The sequence below is a fragment of the Geotrypetes seraphini genome, chromosome 10 (genome assembly GCF_902459505.1).
Source record: "Geotrypetes seraphini chromosome 10, aGeoSer1.1, whole genome shotgun sequence".
In the NCBI taxonomy this organism is placed as follows: Eukaryota; Metazoa; Chordata; class Amphibia; order Gymnophiona; family Dermophiidae; genus Geotrypetes; species Geotrypetes seraphini.
In genome coordinates, this window is record NC_047093.1 from 101,763,396 (window position 1) to 101,785,971 (window position 22,576).

Consider the following 22,576-nt stretch of genomic DNA (forward strand, 5'->3'; position numbering starts at 1 on the left):
AACTTGAAACTTCAATCAAGTTTGCTTGAAAAGCTGTCCGCGCTGGGGCTCCGTAGATGACGTCACCCACATGTGAGAATATCATGCCTGCTTGTCCTGGGATAAAGAAAAATATTCAGGTGTCCAAACCCAGTAATGTTCTAACATTGTGGAGGAATGTTCACAAAAAACGTAAGTTTTCTCTGCACTTTAAACTGTGCAGACAACAATTGAGTTGAATACACATTGATTACTGTTCTAAAAATTTGAGACCATCAATTTGACACATCAGATGATTTAGAACATTACTAGTTTTTCAGACAATTCTGTTCAGCCATAGTGCTCCTTAATTTTAAGCACACAGTTCAAGTACTAGTAAGAAATTGCAATGCTGAACCCACTAACTGGTGTAGAGGGAGAGAGAGAAGGGGGCAAGGTAGAGCAGGGCAGATGATGGATGTGGGAAGGGGCAGGGCAGGGCAGGACAGATGATGGAAGTGGAGAAGGGAGCAGGGCAGATGATGGATATGGGAAGAAAGGGGCAGGGCAGGACAGATGATGGAAGTGGAGAAGGGAGCAGGGCAGATGATGGATATGGGAAGAAAGAGGCAGGGCAGGACAGATAATGGAAGTGGGGAGAAGGGAGTCAGAAGGGAGCAGGGCAGATGATGGATGTGATAAGAAAGGTATAGGGCAGGACATGAAGGGACGCAGTTCTGATACAAGGCAAGATCAGTACACTGATCTTAAGCCCCTGTGAATGAATACTGAATCATTCCCTCTCTCCCCCTTACCTGTCACAAATTAACCCTTATCTTATTTAAGTAGTCCTTATATGGGCAACAGACAGACATTGCCTATGTGCAGAAGCAGGCCTCTGTCATGCGCTGAGCTTAAGGATGATCACAAGGTACATGCATTATAACCTTTAGAATGTCACATGCAATGGTAAGCTTTTAGAATCATTAGATGTGTAAACAAGGGAATCACTTTATTGTAACCTTTATAATGTATTCAGATGTCACGTGAGATGGTAGCCTTGAGAATCACATTAGCTATGTAACAAGGGAGTTACCTTGGTGTAATCCACACTGTAAATGCATGCTAAAACTGTAACCTTGCAAATCATTAGATAAGTAAATAAGGGAGTTAAGATACTCAGTAAAAGGGTTAGAGGCCTTCCATTTAGGGACGCCTCATCCCAATCTGAGTCCTGTGTGAAGCCTCATCCCTACAAGGACAGATGATGGAAGTGAGGAGAAGGGAGACAGAAGAGAGCAGGGCAGATGGAAGTGGGGAGAACTTGTGCCCAGCCCTCACCTCCTCACAACTGCTACTGCTTTCCCACATGCTGGATGGAGGGAAGAAGATAGTTAGTGAGATAGTGGAGGGGTGAAGGAAAGGGGTGGCAAGCTATGAGTAGACACAGTGAAAAGAGGGAATCTGAGGGCTGAATAGTAAGAAAGAATTTAATTTAGACAGAGGCAGAAAATAGAGAAGGAAGATCAGAGAAGAAAAGGAAAGGGAAGAGAGAGGAAAGAGATGCCAAAGAACAGGGAAGGACACAGAGATATCACATTTGAGTGAAGGAAATGAGAAGAGAGATGCTAAAAACCACTGGGGAGAAGGGAAGGAGAGATGGAAGGAGAGAGATGCCAGACTACGAGGGGAACAGAGGGAAGGTGATGGATGCCAGACCAAGGGGGGAGGGGGCAGGAGCAGAGATGGCAGAGGGAGACAAACATTTTCTGGAAGGGGCAGACAGTGAATGGAAGGAAGAGAATGATGAGAAGACGAGGAAAGCAGAAACCAGCAAACAAAGGTAGAAAAAATTTCTATTTATTTATTTTTGCTTTAGGATAAGGTATTCTTGTAGCTGTGTTGATAATCGTTTATTAATAGAAATTGGAAATAAGATGATACTGTTTATTGAACTAATTTTAATACATTTTTTACAAATTCAGAGACCACAACTCCTTTCCTCAGGTCAGAACAGAGATACTGTAACAGCAGTATAGTTTACTGATCTGAAGAAAGATGTTTTAACCTCTGAAAGCTAAGTAAGAAATGTATTAGTCCAATAAAATGATGGGCCCTAAATTTTCTTCCCACTATGCCCATGCCTCCTACCCAAATGCAAAATATAAATTGGTGGGCATCCCAAAGACCTGCCAGCTGAAGATCTCTTCCTCTAGGAAGGAAGGGGAGTTTTGTTTAGAATCCTTGGAGGTTGCATAGAAGAAAAACTGTACACTGGCACTGGTATGGTAATCTTTGTTTTGAATTTTAAAATAAAAGAAATAAAGTGGAAATGAAGTAAATACATGGGGGCGGGGCATGGTATGGTGGGGTAGGGCAGGGGGGGCCCAGTGTAATTGTGTGCCTTGGGGCCCTCGATGAATTAATCCTGCCCTGGATCCAAGATAGCGTCACTATAGGAGATAAGGCTTCACCAAATATAGAAAGTAAGAGCCTTTGCTAAACACTATCAGTCCCGTTTTGTCCTTGCAATATGGGCAAAAGATGTGGGAAAGTTAAAGAATTTCCCCCAGCCTCTTGTTCAACTCCAGCGACAAGACAACTTCACATGGAATTTGGACTTCTGCTGCTCCGGATAGTCCACCCTTCCTGTCCTAGTCTGCTGTGGAAACATCAGGCAGCAGCGTAGACTGGGCTTCTCTTGCCCTGTTGAACAAACGGCACTGCCTCAACCAGGAAGTAATGCAGGGGTAGAGTGAAGTGAAACTGGAGCTGCACAGATTTCAAAGCAGCTTCCCAAAGCTATTGGGTGGGGGGGGGGGGGCGTTTTGCCTTCTGAAAACTCTGTCAGGAGGAGCATAGCAGGAAACAAGCAGCAATAAGAGTCCTCTCAGAGAGAACAGTGAGTGATCTAGTTAAAGCTCAAAGACCTGCTTTTTTTGTTTCATTTGAGGCTGTTACTGAGAAACTAGTCATAGTGACTCTAGAAAAACTTGGAACACTGTGCAGGGCATTAACTCCTCTTTAAAGAAGGTACTTCAGTGTTCTCCCCAGAAATTTTTTCCAGCCGGGTGGCATGAGAAAGTAAACAGGTGGGGCGAGATGGGGAAATTTGGTGGTGGGGAAAATTAACCCCCTCTTTTACTAAGGTGTGCTAGCGTTTTTAGTGCACGCAAACCCCTGCGCTATGTGGGAAAACTAACACCAGCTCAATGCTGGCGTTAGCGTCTAGTGTGCGCGGCAATTATGCACATGCTAAGTGCACGCTAAAACCGCTAGCGCACCTTAGTAAAAGGAGCCCTAAATGTGTACTATTTTTATTAGTTAATTATTATTTTCCAATGCTCAATATGACTTCCTTTTTTAAGGTTTGACACTTGTGCCAGAATATTTTTACTAAATTTAAGAAGTGTCCAATTCTAGAAGGGAATAATTTGATATTTGCCCTCTTTCAAATGGAGGTTTAAAAAAGGGAAATGCGTTAATGAAGTCATTAGGTTCAATCTAGCCATTTATTTCTGCATGAATTTAAACAACTAAAAAAAAAAAGATAAATATAGCTCATCTAGTCATACAAGAAATGGCTCTACAGCACCTCTAATAATGTTTTGATCACTAGGTTCCTTCCTGAGGTCTCACTGAGGATATGAAATAGATGTGATTCCCTCTCCACTGCCAGACCTCTTCCACATAATTTATGGAGAGGTGTTACTGAGCCTTGAAGGAGACTGTGTGATTGATTTTTATCTGCTACTTTTTATTTTGCTGTAGTGCAAAGTAAGAGCTAGGGCAAAACAGTTTAGGTAAAGATGCAGTTAATAATTAGCAATGTATTAAAAATATTTTATTTTTATTTGTTTATAATGTCATTTGAAAGCTGCTTGATGTTAATATAACTTTTATTTAATTCTTTATAGTGTGTGGGGGTGGGGACAGGGTGGGGGGACAACACCTACATCAACAGTAAAGTTAGAATAGGGTCATTAAATCCAGTGGTATACCTAGTATATATGACAGCCAGTGCTGATCATTTTTAACAACCCCCTCCTCTATATAAAAAAAGATATTTTTAGTAATAATCCATAAGTCACACAACAAGGGTGCACCTAGGAAAAGGCAGCATCTTAAACACTGCAGTGAGCACTAGAACACCAACACATGCATTGTAAAACTAAACAAGCCAGATCCTGCACAGTCAATTGATCCTGTACAGTCGATGCTAACAGAAAGCCATGTCCTTTCCATACACACAGACAGATACACCCTCGCCCAATATGGAATAATCACAAACTAAAAATGGAACTATGTAGACCAGGGGTGTCCAATGTCGGTCCTCGAGGGCCGCAATCCAGTCGGGTTTTCAGGATTTCCCCAATGAATATGCATGAGATCTATTAGCATACAATGAAAGCAGTGCATGCAAATAGATCTCATGAATATTCATTGGGGAAATCTTGAAAACCCGACTGGACTGCGGCCCTCGAGGACCGACATTGGACACCCCTGATGTAGACCAAAGTTAAACTGAACCAAGAAACCAGACTCTGCATACAATGCAACACCACAGAAACAGTGACACATCCCCTAATACTTTGCAAAATATAAAGACAGTAGATGTAAATTTGAAAAAAAACTGCTACATAACAATCACCACTTTACAAATTAGCAAATAGAAATAAAACATATAATGAGAAATAAGAAAATACCATATTTTTGAACTAATCAATTTTTCAATTAGCTTTCAGAGGCGAAATCTTTCTTCAAGACATTATAGCAGTGGTGCCCATACTTTTTTGTCTTGCGAGCTACTTTTTAAAATGACCAAGTCAAAATGATCTACCAACAATAAAATTTTAAAAAACACAAAGCACACTGTATGCAGTGAAAATGTTAATTATCATTTGTATTAGGGTTTTTTTTCAGAGGTCAAGGCAGACTTTAAAATATGCAATGTCACCTCAGTAACAACTATACAAAAATAGACAATTATATCCTCTCCCCTTTGACTAAACCGTGATAGCAGTTTTTAGCGCAAGGAGCTACACTGAATGCCCCGTGCTGCTCTCGACCCTCATAGGCTCCATGCGCTTAAAACCACTATCGCGGTTTAGAATAAGGGGGCCATAGTGCAAAATATAGACAGCAGATATAAATTCTCAAAACGGACACATTTTGATCACTAAATTGAAAATAAAATTATTTTTCCTACCTTTTTGTCTGGTGATTTCATGAGTCTCTGGTTGCACTTCCTTCTTCTGACTGTAAATCAAATATATCTTTCTTTCTGCCCCTCCCCTTTTCTTTCTGTCTCTCCTTCTTTCTTTAACTTTCCCACTGCCCCCTCCTCTTTATTTCTGCCTTTCTTTCTCTCTCTCTCTCCCCCTACCTGCCTCTTTCTTTCTCTTTCCCCCTACCCCCCCAAGCCATCGCACTAATTTATCCACTTCCTTGATTCTTTCCCTACCCCCCCAAGCCACCATGCCCATTTCTCCCTGCTGCTTCCCCGAGTAAGGCCAGGCACGTACAAGCGCCAGACTCACAAGACTTCACCTCTGACGTCAATTTTAACGTCGGAGAGGAAGTTCCCAGCCAGCCAGGCAGCGATTGGCTGGCACAGAACTTCTTCTCCGACATCAAAATTGACGTCAGAGGTGAAGTCTTGTGAGTCCGGCACTTGTACGCGCCTGGCCTGGCTCTGGGAGGCAGGAAGAAAAAGATTGCAAAGGCAACGCGATCAACTCACATTGCCTTTGCAATCTACTGGTCGATCACGATCAACCATTTGGACACCCCTACAGTACAGTATCCTGCTGTTATGGTATCCTGTTTTGACCTGAGGAAAGAGGTTTAGTCCCATAAAATTGCCTTATTTCCATTTCCTATTTATAAACTTTAATCAATATAGTTACAATACTATTTGATTCTATGTAAAGCAACAAAAAAAAAATTTTTCTACCTTTTGTCGTTTCTGCTTTAATCATCTTCTCTTCGCTCTCTATTCAGCATTTGTCCTCGCTCCCTTCCATGCAACATCTGTCCTCTCTCTTTGCCCCTTCCACCCAGCCTCTGCCCTCTCTCTCTACCCCTTCAATCTACTGTCTACCTTCTCTCTGCCCCTTGCATCCACTGTCCACCCTCTCTGCCCTTTCCATCCAGTGTCCGCCCTCTCTCTGTTCCATATGGCATCTTCCCTCTTTCTATGTCCCTTCAATAAACTGCATATCCTGTGCCCTTTCTCTCCTTTGTACATGATTCATTTCAGCTTCACCCCCTCCCTTATGCTCTGGCATCTCTCTCTTCTCCTTTCCTTCCTTCCTACTCCACCCCATGGTATAGCATCTCTATCTCCTTCACTTCTCTCCCCCATGCCCTGGCATCTCCCTCCTATCTCTCCCTCCTTCTCTGGCACCTCCTATCCTTTCTTTCCCTCTAGTCTAGCATTTTGTCTTCTTTAGTTTCCCTTCCTTCCCCCCATGCCCTGGTATCTCTCTCCTCTCCTTCCATCTTCCCCTCCCACTCCATTATCTGGCTTCTCTTCTCCTTCCTTCCTTTCACCTGGTCTGGCATCTGCCTCCTCCCCATCCCCTCCATGGTCTGGTAGCTCCTTTCCTTCACTCCCATGGTCTTGGCATCTCTTTCCTCTCCCTTCCCTGGTTTTCCTTCTCCCCTCTCTCTCCCCAATTGGGTGCTGCTGCTGCAGCAGCACTTCTCTTCCCCTCCCTCCTCCCCAATTGGGTGCAGCAGCAGCATTTCTCTTCCCCCTCCCCCCTAAAATGGGTGCAGAACATTTCTCTTCCCCCTCCCCTCCCCCATTGGATGCAGCAGCATTTCTCTTCCCCCTTCCCCACCCTTGCGTGCAGCAGCAGCAGCATTTCTCTTCCCATCCCTCCCATTGGCAGAGTCGCAAGCTTCCCTCCATCGCTGACCTATCTTCCATAGGTCAGCGATGGAGGGAAGCTTACAACTTGCTGTTCTTCCTTGCTTCGGGCCTTCCTACTGCCGGGTCCTGCCTTTGCGGAAACAGATAGTAGGCAGGACCCGGCAGCGAGGAAGGCTCGAAGCAAATAAAAGCAGTAAGTTGTAAGCTTCCCAAAGTCGCTGACCTGTCTCCCTTAGCTTCCCTCCGTCGCTGACCTTAGCCCGTAGCGAACTCATGCTCCGGGGCTCGAATGTGTGCATGCCGGCTTCCCTTCTCCTCCCCCCCGGGATGTAATTTCCAATTTCGGAGGGAAGAGAAGGGAAGCAGGCACGCACACCTTAGAGCCCCGATGCATGAATTCGCTACGGGCTAAGGTGGGGAAATCTCCAAGCCAGTGAGAGGTGTTTTTTGGTTTTTTTTAATGTTGAGCTGCTGCGGCAGCGGCAGGATTCGCGATAGATGGCAGCCGTGCGATCATTTAAATTTGCCGGGCGGAGCGCCCGACTAAAAGGCCCTAGGGGAACACTGTACTTAATAATCATACTAAAAATATAACAGTTACATAGTAACATAGTTGATGACAGTAGATAAAGACCCGAATGGTCCATCCAGTCTGCCCAACCTGATTCAATTTAGATTTTTTTTCTTCTTAGCTATTTCTGGGCAAAAATCCAAAGCTCTACCCGGTACTGTGCTTAGGTTCCAACTGCCGAAATCTCGGTCAAAACCTACTCCAAGCCCATCTACACCCTCCTAGCCATTGAAGCCCTCTCCAGCCCATCCTCCCCCAAACGGCCATATACAGACCGTGCAAGTCTGCCCAGTACTGGCCTTAGTTCAATATTTAATATTTCTGATTCTAGATCCTCTGTGTTCATCCCACACTTCTTTGAATTCCGTCACCGTTTTCTTCTCCATCACCTCTCTCGGGAGTGCATTCCAAGCATCCACCACCCTCTCTGTAAAGTTGAATTTCCTAGCATTGCTCTTGAATCTACCACCCCTCAACCTCAAATTATGTCCTCTGGTTTTACCATTTTCCTTTCTCTGGAAAAGATTTTGTTCTACGTTAATACCCTTCAAGTATTTGAACGTCCCGACGCTCATTGAGTTCCTATGAGCGTCAGGAGCAGTGCGGGCCATTCAGCTCGGCTCCCCGCGCTAAAACCACGTTTAGTAGAAGAGGGGTAAGATTCAGATTATGGAAAGTTGTGAGACTGCCTCAGTTAAAGAGACGTAGACTGGAGTATTTGGGAAATCAAGTTGGAAGGCATAATCTAAGATTTCTGAACTTTCCAAAGTCTCCCTTATTCTTTCCTGGTAAAACAATATTTTATGGAAATTCTGAAGATCCCAAGTGGCTTGGTTTCTACCGATAATAAGAGCTCAGTATATAGTGAAATCTAAAAATGTTAAAATGAATTTAACATCTTTCTTGGAAATAGTTATAGAATGACTAAAGTAGTAACTTTTGCGTTGGAGCGTTGAAACTTTCCTTTAGATTTCTTGATGCCTTGTTTTTTGACTCAAAAATTAGAGTACTGTATTTCCTAATTTAGCTAGAGTTACACAAATGTGGCACAAGGCCTTTTTGGCCTTTTGTTCTTGACCTGGGTGCTAAATTTGTTATATGTTTTCCTTGTATTTGCTTTGTGACTTTTGAGGGTAATCAGTTTCAATTTTTTGATCCTAAACAATTGGATGATTTTCTTAAGGCTATAGAAGATGTTAATGTAATTGTACAAGAAAGAGCCTTATCATCGTTGTAAGGGATGGCTTGGGGGGGGGGGGTTGATCCTGGATAATCTTTAAGGTTTAAAATATTTCCTCTGTTTCTTAGGTAAGTCTTGGATTCATTTCTTCACTTGTGGACAATTTAATAATATATGTTTCCTGGGTTTCTTCTTTTTCTTGCTTAAGAGTGACATATAGAGAGTACTTCTATAACAGGCACCAACCATGCTTGCTGGTTATGGCACCTATTTTACATCTAATCTATAAATAAAAAATAGGCATCTACTTTTTCTTTATAGAATGCTAGTACAAATGGTCAAAAAAAATGCTCTCATTTAAAGCATAATCACTTATACCAGCCCCATAATTGGAGTTAATGTCTACACCTAGATGGTATATCTTGCAGTCAATTGTAAGATACTGTAGTTAACAACTCTTCAAATCCAAAACAGTATCATGTGTATATGAGCAGATGGTGCAGAGTAAATATAGAAGGGGGACTTTTCTTGAAACAGCCTCCGGGCCAAACATGTCGAACAAACAGCAAAACAAAGATAAGTTTTAGCTTTTATTAGCTTTGTATCATAATAATCATATGAAATTGATGCAATATAGAGCACTGAGCACTTAAAACATTTAATTTACTTAAATAAAAATTACGGAGCTAATGAGGAGGCCAATGCCACACAAATGTTCTTAGCCATTGAAAACACTTGGCTAACAACTGGCACTTCTGAATAAAAAAGATAAATGAATATACACATGATATTGTTCTGAAATTGAAGAGTACACCTAGATGGTAGCATGTACATGTGCAAATAATAGAATTCTATAATTTACATGTGTGACTGTGTGCTCTACCCAAACTTTGCCCATGAGTATGCTCATTAGCAAAGTAAATGCCATCAAATTATGGAAGAATAAAAGAGCAGATGAAAACAGCCATGTCAGTCAGATAATAAATCGAGCAAACAAGGAAAATGCAGATGTGCATTGTTCCTCAATAAATATATTTTCAAAAAAACAAAAAAAGAAAAGAAAAGAAACTAGAGAGGAAAGAACATGAAATGCAAATTGTATACAACAGGGATGTCTGAAGGGAGAGCAGTTGGACCTGGGGTGGTGTGGAGGAAGAGGGAAATAGATACTTGAAGGGAGAACTGTTGGGAAGAGAAAGGGAGAAATGGTGGACCTGGGGAAGGGAGGCAGGCAGGCTGGGGGAGAGTTGGGATGGGGGCAGTTGGGAAGAGAAAGGGAGATAAGTTGGATCTGGGGATGGAAGGGAGAAATGTTAGGCCTGTGGATGGAAGACAGAGAGATGCAGCATCTCTCTTTTTTTCTCCTCCATTTCATTGTTCAGCATCAAGGGGGGAAGGGAAAAACAAAAACAAAAAAGAGAGGGAGCAAATGTTGGACCATGGGTATAGAGGAGCAGAGATGGACCCAGGGGAGGGAAGAGAGCTGGGATAAGAAGATGCTAGGAGATGGAAAAAAAGAGACAGGGAGTTATAGCCTGACCAGAGGAGAGAGGGAGGGGATGAACCATGTGGATGAGGTCAAAATGGAGATAACAAGATGAGTGAAAGAGCAGTGAGTACAGTGATAGAAATGTGGTAATGGGGAGTAGATAGCAGGAAATAGGAGGCTGGGAAAGGAGTGAGATGGGAAATGGGAGAGCTAGGGACTGAGAGAAGATGGAGAATTGAGAGGTAGCTGAATATTAAAAAAAGAAGGGTGAGAAAGAAGGCAAGATTTGAGAGGACAGAGGCAAAAAAGAAAAGAAAAAGTTAATAAAGCTGGAAAGGAAAAATCAATACATTGGAGACAGGCATAAGAAGGAAATATAACGAGAGAAGAGGAGAAAAAAATGGACAGCAGACACTGGAAAGAGAATTAATTGAAGATAGACAAAAAGCAGAAAGAGAAACTGGGACCAAGATGATGGAAAAACAAATCATCCAGACAACAAGGTAGAAAAAATTATTTTGAATTTATTAACTGGAATATGTTAGCTTTGGGATATGTGCATCACAATTATTTTTGTATTCAGTGGCATAGTCATATACAGCTGATTTGGGGGAGGGACTGGAGCCCAAAATTAGTGAATGGGCACCAAAGTTTCTCCCTGCCTGAGTGCAATTTATAAATATTTGAGATTCCCAAGCCCTGCCAACTGAAGACATTTTCCTCCAGTCTGGCAACTCAAAATCTCCAAGCTTTGCAGCCAATGGCAATATCCTGAAGCTCCCACTGCTTTCAAGCATGCATGAAAGCCGAGGGGGATAGGGAGGAGGGAAGGCAGCAGCTCTGCAATATTGCTGCCAGCTGCAGAACTTGGGAGGTTGAAGGGGGAGGAAGTGGCCGTTGGTGAGGCTTGGGGATCCCTACTAGCTACTGCAGGAGAGATGTTCATTTTGAGGGAGCCTAAGCTCAAAGTGGGAAGCCCAAAAAAGCAGTAATATTTACCCTGACTGAACGATCCTCCATGTGCGCTGCTGACAGCTGATTCAACATCCCCGCTCTGATGAGGATCACCTCTGAAAAGACTCACCATAGCTGTAATAGAAGTGAATGAGAGAACTAGAAGCGCGCATCCCTGCTCATCAAAGTGGGGATGCGGAAGCCTGTGGCTACTCCCACTGTCAGCGGTGCATGTGGAGGATCACTCAGTCAGGCTAAGTATTACTGCTTTTTTGTGTTCCTGTCCATAGTGTCCCTTTAATGAAGGTTTATTATTAGATATGTACATCTTCTATATTAGTGATTGCAAATTTGGGACCTGCTCAACCTTTTTTTTGCTCATCAGTTAGTGTTTGTGCGGCCTTAGAAATTTTTTTCTGTCCAATGCAGCCCAGGGAAGCCAAAAGGTTGGACATCCCTGTTCTAGACAGATGGGTAGTTTCCCCCATGGCTGCGTACCACCTGCAGAACGAATCCATTCTGGATTATTTTTTCTTTGTTTTTCTGCAGTACTTCACTGTACTCCACCTACAGTTTCTCCCTTCTGCAAGTGTGCCTGCAGGAGTGTTTGTTCTACTCTCCACAATTTATTTTATTCGGTGTATTTTTCATCTCTTTTTCAGGGTTTCTGCTGCTCGGAGCAATTATTCAGCTCTGCCTGCATTAAGATCACACAGACTTCGGTCTGCAGCTGACAGGCTAATCCCTGGTGGTACCTGTCAGCCAGCCTGCACTTACTTCATAGGAGCTCAGGACTGTTCCCATCTTTCTTCTCCCGAACGAGAGTTCGAGCACAGGCTCGTTTGAGACTTGGCTGAATCTCGCAGGTTGCTGGCTATGTCTTCTCACCTCCGCCAGTCCCTGAGCACATCCATTGATCTACAGGGGTGGAAGTACAGTTATGCATCAGGTCGATTTTGATTCCAGCTACTGAAAGACAACTGAGGCAGGCTGCAGCACATTTCCAGCACAGGTCATAGTGAGGTGAGGTAAATTGGGGGAGGTTTGAAATTCAAAGTTTTGAGGGTTTCTGCATGTCTCCCCCCCCCCCCCCCATGTTCCCCCTCCTGAAAAATCCTAAAATCACCATTTTAAAGTTTAATTACTGTGAAAAATATTGCATTTTTTGTATGATTTTCTTAATGGCAGCCATCTTGGATTTTAGCAATCTTTTTTTCAAAAGCTCCCTCCAAAACTGCAACTTTTGCCTCAAAACATATTGGGATGGAGGGCTCTCCTGATGTGAATTCTTGCCAGGAATGCACACATTTTGTGCCTCCAGAGCGTTTTTGCACCACATGCTGTGTAGTGCGCCTGGAATAGATGGCAGCGTCCAGCTTAGCCTCTCCCCTGAAGCAGGTGACCAAATGCTCGGCTAGCCCAGTGGGGCAGCCCTTCTTTATTTTCAGGACTTGGCATGACTACCAATTCCATGTGACTGGCTGCAGACCCTCCGCAGCCTAAGAAACACAAAATTCAGTCATCAAAGGGTGACTATGCCCCAGGAGCCGGAGGTTTTCTCAGAATTTATGAAACATTTGTGGAATAAGTTTCAAAGTAGTGTTCTTCCCCTGCGCAGTCTTGCTCCACCTCAGATGCGTTTATTAGTGGCGTAGCTTCTATGGACACATCCTCCTCTGTCAGATGATTTCCTCCATTGTCTGATCTGGGAGATCCTGATGATGATGACCAGCTTGCTGACTACTTAATTACAGGCACAGCACTTTCCAGGGCAGGAGATCATGGACTGTGTGCAGGGTCTGCGGACCCCTCTGCGATTTTGAAACCTGGAGATGATCCAACTGTTCTGCATTTAATTAAGTCTGTGAGTCTGTCACATCGTATTTCAGAGTCTTTGCAGGAGTTGAATTTATTCACCCAGCCGGTTCTGTCCACTTCTTCCTGGCTTTGTGGTATGCGCTCATAGTCTTCCACCTTTCTCTGGCACCCTGATATGAGCATTCTGATTTCAGAGCAATTTGATTCTCTGGAAGGTGCTCTAAAGATAGTGAGGACCATGTCTCACTTGTATTCTCTGGCACAAAAGTGCCAACAGCTTCGGGGATAGCCTAGGGTGGATTCTATGGTTGCGCAGGTGACTAAGCGACCACTCTACACAGTGAAGGTGGTGTGGTGTTTAAAGATATGCAGGATCGCTGTGGGGATGTGTCCTCCGGAGACTTTTTGATGCAGCTACTTTAGGAATAAAGGCTACTTCGGTGGTGTCCTTTGTCACACACATTTGTCTCTCTCGACTGTGAACGCTGGAGAGTAAGGCTGTGGATCCTCCTCCTCAACTTCTTTTGGCTGGGTTTAATTATGTTGCTGATGCATTGTATGCCCTTATGTGGGTTTTGGCAAAGGTGTTGGCGCACTCCATTTCCGCCCGCAGGATGCTCTAGATCAGGCAATGGGCTGGTGATTCCACTTCCAAGGCTCCTTTGGCTAGACTTCCCTTTAAGGGTGAGTTATTGTTTGGCAAGGGCCTGGACAACCTCATGAATTCTGTGGTGGACCATTGCCCTAACACCCTGCCTGACAGCAGAGCCAGGACCTCTAGAGGTTCTGGCCGCTCTAATTTTCGTGGCTTCTTGCAATCCCGACCGTATAAGAGTGTAACATCGCAGAGATTTTTCTAGGGTTCCTGGCCCAGGTATGCCGGCTATAGGCAGTCCCAGTCATTCACCTCCCATCCTGCACATTCTGCCAAGGGGCAATGACGCTAGGCCTAGGGATGCCTCTCTTCACACTCTCAACGTTCCTGTCCACATGGGTTCACATTTTGACCAACCAGTGGGTCTTGGACATTATTCGGTCAGGCTACAAACTGGAATTTGCCCGATCTCTAACAGACTGGTTTGTGGACTATCCAATGGGGCAGCTGGACAAGGCGCTCAAGGTTCAAGCCATTGTTCAATGCTTGTTGGATATTCACGCTATAGAGTCAGTACTGCCCAAACTCTAGGACTCAGGCAGATACTCTATACACTTTATCATGCCAAAGAAAGGCTCTGAAGATGGGAGACCTATTCTGGATCTTCAGCACATGAATATGGCTCTCACAGTTCCACGCTTTCATATGAAGACGATGCGATCGTCATTAAAGAGATGGCCCCGGAGAGTTCCTTGCTTCTCTGAATCTCACAGAAGCCTACTTGCATGTTCTGATTTTTCCAGCCTGCTGAAAATTCTTGCACTTTCATGTCCTGAAACGGCATTTCCAGTTTTTAGCTCTGCTCTTTGGACTGGCAACGACTTCCTGTACCTTCACCAAGGTGATGGTGGTCCTAGCAATTTACCTGCGTAAAATGGGTCTGCAGGTTCACCCTTACTTGAACAACTGGCTGATCAGGGTTCCCTCATTGACTGAGGGTCGCCACATGGTGGATCAGGTGATCCAGGTGCTGGTGGACCTAGGTTGGATTGTGAACTACAGAAAGAGCAATCTGACACCCATGCAGTCATTGGAACATCTGAGTTCGCTTTGACATGGCTGCCAGAGGCATGCAGACAAACCATGTGCCCAGATTGCTTCCCTTCTGGAGCTGCCGGATCCTTCGGCAAGGGACTATCTACAGGTTCTGGGGTTCGTGGCAGCCACTATAGATGTAGTGCCATGGACGAGGGCTCACATGCATCCTCGCCAGGATGCCTTACTCTCTTGCTGGGCTCTGCACAGAGATGCTTTACAGGTCTGTCTTCCCTGGAATCTAGAGGCTTGAGCCAGAATGGATTGGTGATTAGTCTGCAGGGGCAGTTCACTGTGGATTTCCTCCTGGATCTTCGTGATGACAGAAGCTACCTTTCGTGGCTGGGGAGCCTACTGCAATCGTTGTCCCATTCAAGGGTGTTTGGAGACCCTCTCAGAGGAAATGGTCAATTGATTGGTTGGAGCTGAGAGCCATTCAGCTGGCTCCGACGCGACTGCAAAAGACTCTGGAAGACCAAGCGGTTAGGGTCAATGTGACGGCAGTAGCCTATGTCAGTCCCCAAGAGCACCCCTCTGGCTCAGGAAGCCCATCTTCTGTTTCAATGGGCAGAATGTCACCTTCAGGCGCTATCAGCAGCGCATGTGGTAGGAATCAACAATGTTCAAGCCAACTTTCTAAGAAGCTATTATCTGACCAATCATTAAAAACTCAACAGAAACAACTGCAATTGAATCGAATTATCGTCCCATAGCCAATCTTCCATTTCTTGCCAAACTAATAGAAAAAGTTGTCTTTATTCAGATAACTAACTTTGTAGAAAAAACTCATGTCCTTCATCCCAATCAAACTGGTTTTAGATCAAATCACTCAACTGAACATTCTATGATAGGGCTCACAACTAATATACAGTATCACTTAGATCATCATAAATCTGTTCTTCTGATTTCACTTGATTTATCTGCGGGCATTTGATACTATAGACCATCATCTACTTATCAAAAGATTATCTTCAATTGGCATTTCCAACCAAGTTCTAAATTGGTTCAAAGCATACTTTCAAGATCGATCAGCCAAGGTCATTTTCAATAACTCAACATCTAAAAATTTCATCAATTCCTTTGGGATTCCGCAAGGTTCAATTCTTTCCCCGCTCTTATTTAATATCTTTTTATCACCACTTTTAACCCTCAGTCAATCTATCAGATTTTCCTCATTTGCATTCGCAGATGATATTCAACTTTTGTACCCTTTAAATTCAGAAGATCCAAATGAGATAATATCTATTAATAACAAGTTAAAACAAATAAGCCAATGGCTTAAGGACAATATGCTGGCCTTGAACGTAACAAAATCTTCTGTAATGTTTTTCCCATGGAAAAAGGATTTAACAAAATTTTCATCTCAGATACTCCTAAATAACATCCCTCTTCAAACAGTAACTACAACAAAAATATTGGGAGTAATTTTGGACCAGGAACTCTCCTATCATAATCAAATTAGTTCAGTAGTTAAAAATTGCTTTTATAAATTATGCCTCATCAGATCATTATCAAAAGTTCTAAAACCCGAAGCTCTCAATATTCTTATTCACTGATTAATCATTTCCAGGTTAGATTATTGTAATACTTTATACCATGGCATAACTAATAAAGAAATAAGAAGGTTACAGATAATACAAAATACAGCAATAAAAATTATTACAAGTTAAAAAAAATATGACGTTACACCACTCTTACAAGCTGCACATTTGCTACCAATTACACACAGAATAACTTATAAAATCATATTGCTAACTTTTAAAATTCAACAATCACACACGCCATTATTTTTGGATCGACTCTTGATACCGTACTCTCCATTTAGAGCACTGAGATCGATACAACAAAATCTACTAACAATTCCCTCTCTAAAAATAATAGGTACCAGGAGATCTACAATTTTTTCAGTCATAGCTCCTCAGTTGTGGAACAACTTACCACTGTACCTATGTAATGAATCATCCTTGGAAAAATTCAAGCGTTCTTTAAAAAGCTTTCTATATAAAGATGCATTCAATATATAGACAGCTTAACTTCCCAAACATAAAATCCCCAGATCTTAATGAATTTTATGTGATCCCATCCTTCATGTTCCTCCCTAAATGTTCCTTTTTTTTTTTTTATTAAAGATTGTAATCCACCCCATTTACCCTTTATGTATCAGTTTGTGTTAGAATAGATTTAATCTGTATATGTCGTCATATTTTGTCTACCCTTTTTTATTGTATGTATTGGAAAACTGTAATACGCATTGAAATACATGATTTTGCATAGATAACAAATCTTATTAAACTTGAAACTTGAAAACAGACTCTGGATCCAGGCAGGTAGGCCCTGTCCGCAGCGGCGTTTTGAGCCATAGTGTGGCGCAGGAGTCAATCCTGCTTCCACGACTACATCGGAAAATTGCAAGCCATTGAATCGAGGGTGAAATTCACCACCACCCTTTGGAGCCTACCTCCAAGTTAGCTCCCAACCCATTTCGTCAATGTGTCACCTAATCCTATAGAACTCATCTTGCTCAGTAACCTGCGGTGTGGTACGCTATCGAATGCTTTGCTAAAGTCCAGGTACACGATGTCCAGGGACTCCCCAATATCCAGCTTCCCCGTTACCCAGTCAAAGAAGCTGATCAGGTTGGAGATCCTGCCAATCCAACCTGATCAGCCTATTTGTTATAACCCTAACCTTACTATCTCCATTTTTCTCTCTACAATGTAACTTTACCCACCCTTTCCCCGTCTGCCCTCACCATCCAGTTTGTTACGTTAAAGTCATTAATGTTCACTACATATTTTAATTTAATTAATATTTTATAATTATTTGTACCTCTTTTTAAAAAAAAATTTTTCTTTTAAATTTTATGTAAACCGGCTAGATATTTGCTTGATAGTCGGTATATTAAAACTCTAATAAACTTGAAACTTGATCAGCTTCTTTGACTGGGTAACGGGGAAGCTGGATATTGGGGAGTCCCTGGACATCGTGTACCTGGACTTTAGCAAAGCATTCAATAGCGTACCACACCGCAGGTTACTGAGCAAGATGAGTTCTATAGGATTAGGTGACACATTGACGAAATGGGTTGGGAGTTGGCTTGGAGGTAGGCTCCAAAGGGTGGTGGTGAACGGCACCCCCTCCGAAATGACGGAGGTGATTAGTGGAGTACCACAGGGCTCAGTCTTGGGCCCAATCCTATTCAACATCTTTATAAGAGACTTGGCAGAAGGGCTTCGAGGTAAAATAACATTATTCGCCGATGACGCCAAACTGAGTAATGTAGTGGGCAAATGCACAACAGACGAAGATTCAGTGCCCGACAACATGATGCACGACCTACTCCTACTGGAGCGATGGTCTAGGACATGGCAACTCAACTTCAATGCCAAAAAATGCAAAGTTATGCACCTGGGCAGCCAGAATCCATGCAAGTCTTATACCCTTAATGGCGAGATCCTAGCAAAAACGGTAGCAGAACGAGACTTGGGGGTAATCGTCAGTGAGGACATGAAGTCTGCCAATCAAGTGGAGCAGGCTTCGTCCAAGGCAAGACAAATCATGGGCTGCATACGAAGGGGTTTCGTCAGTCGTAAGGCGGAAGTCATTATGCCATTGTATAGATCCATGGTGAGGCCCCACCTGGAATACTGTGTGCAATTCTGGAGGCTGCATTATCGCAAGGATGTGCTGAGACTGGAGTCGGTGCAAAGAATGGCCACCCGGATGGTCTCGGGACTCAAGGATCTACCATACGAAAAACGGCTTGACAAATTACAGCTATACTCGCTCGAGGAGCGCAGAGAGAGGGGGGACATGATCGAGACGTTCAAGTATCTTACGGGCCGCATCGAGGCGGAGGAAGATATCTTCTTTTTCAAGGGTCCCACGACAACAAGAGGGCATCCGTTGAAAATCAGGGGCGGGAAACTACGAGGTGACACCAGGAAATTCTTTTTCACTGAAAGAGTGGTTGATCGCTGGAATAGTCTTCCACTACAGGTGATTGAGGCCAGCAGCGTGCCTGATTTTAAGGCCAAATGGGATCGGCACATGGGATCTATTCACAGAGCAAAGGTAGGGGAGGGACATTAAGGTGGGCAGACTAGATGGACCGTGGGCCCTTATCTGCCGTCTATTTCTATGTTTCTAAATACTCACGTGGATTAAAAACTGGCTGGAGCATAGGAAACAGAGAGTGGGGGTAAATGGGCAATACTCAGACTGGAAGAGTGTCACCAGCAGGGCATTGGTACAACAAGTGAGGTGATTAAATTTGCGGATGATACAAAGTTATTCGGAGTTGTGAAGTCACAGGGGGATTGCGAAGATCTACAAAGTGACACAATCAAGCTTGAGAAATGGGCATTGACATGGCAAATGAGGTTCAACGTAGATAAGTGAAAAGTGATGCATCTCAGAAACAAAAACCTCATGCACGAATACAGGATATCCGGGGCGGTACTTGGAGAGACCTCCCAAGAAAGAGACTTGGGAGTTCTGATCAACAAGTCGATGAAGCCGTCTTCACAATGCGCTGCAGTGGCAAAAAGGACGAACAGAATGCTAGGAATGGTTAAGAAGGGGATCACGAACAGATCGGAGAAGGTTATCATGCCGCTGTACCGGGCCATGGTGCGCCCTCACCTGAAGTACTCCATCCAGCACTGGTCACTGTATATGAAAAAGGACACAGTACTACTCGAAAGGGTCCAGAGAAGAGCGACTAAAATGGTTAAGGGGCTGGAGGAATTGCTGTACAGTGAGGGATTGGAGAAACTGGGCCTCTTCTCCCTTGAAAAGGGGAGATAGAGGAGATATGATTGAAACATTAAAAATACTGAAGGGAATAGACTTAGTAGTTAAAGACAGACTGTTCACACTCTCCAAGGTAGGGAGAACAAGAGGGCACTCTTTAAAGTTGAAAGGGAATAGATTCCGTACAAACATAAGGAAGTTCTTCTTCACCCAGAGAGTGGTGGAGAGCTGAAACACTCTTCCGGAGTCTGTTGTAGGGGAAAACACCCTTCAGGGTTTCAAGACTAAGCTGGACAAGTTCCTGCTAAACTGGGATGTACCCAGGTAAGGCTGGACTCATTTAGAGCACTGGTCTTTGACCTGGGGGCCGCCGCATGAGCGGACTGCTGGGTAGGATGGACCACTGGTCTGACCCAGCAGCGGCAATTCTTATGTTCTTATGAACATTTTAGCTACCGGGGGAGGGGGGGCGGAGTAGCGGTCTGCCACGGGTGCTCCAAGGCCTGGCATCATGAATTTCTTTGGGCAGCAGCAGCATTTACAATTCGCTGCTGTTGCCGGCTTCAGGCCTTCCTCTCTGCCGGGTCCTGCTTACTTCCTGTTTCCACAAAGGCAGGATCCAACAGAGAAGAAGGCCCGAAGCCGGCAACAGCAGCAAATTGTGAATGCTGCTGCCCGAAGAAGTTCATGATGCCAGGCCTTGAAGCACTTGTTTAGGGGCTGCACTGCCGACCAGAGACGGGGTGATAGGAGGAAAGGGAGCACAGGGGGAGAGAATTGCTGCACCCAACTGGAGGGAGAGAGCGAGGGAGAAGGAAGATAAGGAAGGGAGGGAGAGAAAGGAAGGAATGAAAGGTAATGCCAGGGCATGGAGGGAAGAGATGGAGGGAGAAAGAGGTGCCAGGGCATGGAAGGAAGAGAGGCAGGGAGGAAGAGGTGCCAGGGCATGGAGGGAAGAGAGGGAGGGAGGAAGAGGTACCAGGGCATGGAGGGAAGAGAAGGAGGGAGGAAGAGATACCAGGGCATGAAGGGAAGGAGGAAGGTATGCCAGACCAAGGGAAAAGGAAGGGGGAAAGGAAGGAGATGTCAGAGCATGGAAGGGGAGGGAGAGATGGCAGAAAAAAAAAAGGAGAGAGGTGCCAGGGAATCAGGGAAGGGAAGGAGACAGAGATGCCAGACCGTGGGGTGGGAAGGAAAGAAAGGAGAAGAGAGATATGCCAGAGCATAGAGGAAGGGGTAGTGACAGAGAGAGAAAAATGAAGGTGGCAGAGCTGAAATGAATCATGTACAAAGGAGAGAAGGGGCACAGAATAAACAGTTTATGGAAGGAGCATAGAAAGAGGGACGATGCCATATGGAACTGGGAGAGGGTGGACTGTGGATGGAAGGGGCAGAGGCTGAATGAAAGGGCCAGATGCTGCGTGGAAGAGAGAGAGAGAGCGAGGGGACAGATGCTGGCTAGAAAGAAGAGAGTGATGACAAGATGATTAAAGCAGAAAAGACAAAAGGTAGAAAAAAAAATTTTTGTTGTTATTTTAGAATAAAATAGTATTGTAATTGTATTGATAAAACTTTTATAAACAGTAAATAAGGTAATCTTTTTATTGGACTAATTTTAATACTTTTTTACTAACTTACAGAGAAGAAAACCTCCTTTCTCATGTTGAGGATAGTATAATGCAACAGCAGTATACTATACTGATCTGAAGAAGGAGGCTATGGCCTCTGAAAGTTAATTGAAAAATGAATTAGTCCAATAAAATGGTATATTCTTATTTTCAATTTCTGTTTTATTTCTATTTGTTAATTTGTAAAGTGGCGATTGTCAGTTTTTTCAAATTTACAACTGCTATATTAGGGGGCTATGTATCACTGTTCTGTGGTGTTTCACTGTATGCAGTTTGGCTTCTTGGCGGTTCAGTTTAGCCTTTATCTGCATATTTCTATTTTTAGTTTGTGATTACTTATTCCACACTGGGTGAGGGTGTATCTCTGTGTGTATGAAAGACATGGTTTTCTGTTAGCGTTGACTAACCTTATTTGGCGAAAGGCATCGGGCATAGTTCTTGGGAGCACCTGCAAGATTATGGCGGTATAGAAAAATAAAGTTATTATTATTATTAAATAAACCTGATTTGAATCTCCTTATTGTCTGCCGATCTTCTTTTGTTCCACGTTGGATTCTTTGGTGGACTGCTTGCCTTGTTGTTTCGTTACAAGTTAACATACATGGAATGGAATGCACTAGAGGAGTTACAGATTTGATTGTTTATACATAAATATGGGTTACAGTTGGTCGACAGAGTGAGGCAAACTGAGAGGCATTGCAAACTTGGTTATTAATATAGAATTATATTTCAGATAGTATTACTGCTTTTCAATATATACATATGGAAAGGGTTCAGAGTTAAAGTCCTGGGTAAGTAGGTGAGAAGGGAAGGAAGGGAAATTTGTTCAGAGATGTTTGGGGGGTGCATAGAAGAAAACTATGCACTTGTATGCTAATCTGTTTGTTTTAAATAAATAAAAAAGACATACAAGTGGAAATAAAGAAGTAAATAAGAAAACAGATAAATGGGGATGGGGCATGGGCAGGGCAGGGCCAGGGGGCCCAGTGTACTTGTGTGCCTAGGGGCCCTTGAAAAATTAATCCTGCCCATCTGGTCTAGAATGTCTCACCTATTTACTGGAAAAGAGCTTACCAGAGTAAGTTCATACCGTATTTTTCGCTCCATAAGACACACCTAACCATAAGATGCACCCTATATTTAGAGGAGGAAAACAAGAAAAAAGCCATACTGAACCAAATTCTCCCTGCCAGGCTCTGCACCCAACTCCACACTCCTTGCAAGGGTCTGCACCCTGTCCCCCCTCTGGTGGTCTAGTGGTAGGCTGGGTCAGGGCACAGGGCGGGCAGGCCTAGTGGCATGCAAGCAGGACTAGTGAGAGGCAGGCAGGCCCCATACCCCCACTATGTAACCCCCCAGTACTTTTTTAAATCATCCCCCCTACCTTTAATCATCCCCCCTCTTGTACCTTTTTAATCATACCCCCTCCTGTACCTTTAATCATACCCCCTTGTAGCTTTTTAATCATATCCCCCCTTTGTACCTTTTAATCATAGCCCCCCTTGTACTTTTTTTAATCATAGCCCCCCTTGTACCTTTTTAATCATAGCCCCCCTTGTACCTTTTTAATCATAGCCCCCTTTGTACCTTTTTAATCATAGCCCCCTTGTACCTTTTTGATCATAGCCCCCTTGTACCTTTTTAATCATAGCC

General features: G+C 43.7%; 1 protein-coding gene across 2 annotated transcripts in view; it reads right to left on the reverse strand.

Moving 5' to 3' along the window:
• The window catches only part of EXD3 (exonuclease 3'-5' domain containing 3), a 411,655-nt gene that overhangs the window by 305,729 nt on the left and 83,350 nt on the right, over positions 1 to 22,576 (reverse strand). For both annotated transcript variants that reach the window (XR_004540939.1, XM_033961769.1), the window contains exon 5: positions 11,810 to 11,950. Coding sequence is in view for 1 of the 2 variants with exons in the window: in XM_033961769.1 (XP_033817660.1) it covers positions 11,810 to 11,950 (141 nt within the window). In the remaining variant the exon portion in view is untranslated. The remainder of the gene's footprint in view (positions 1 to 11,809; positions 11,951 to 22,576) is intronic.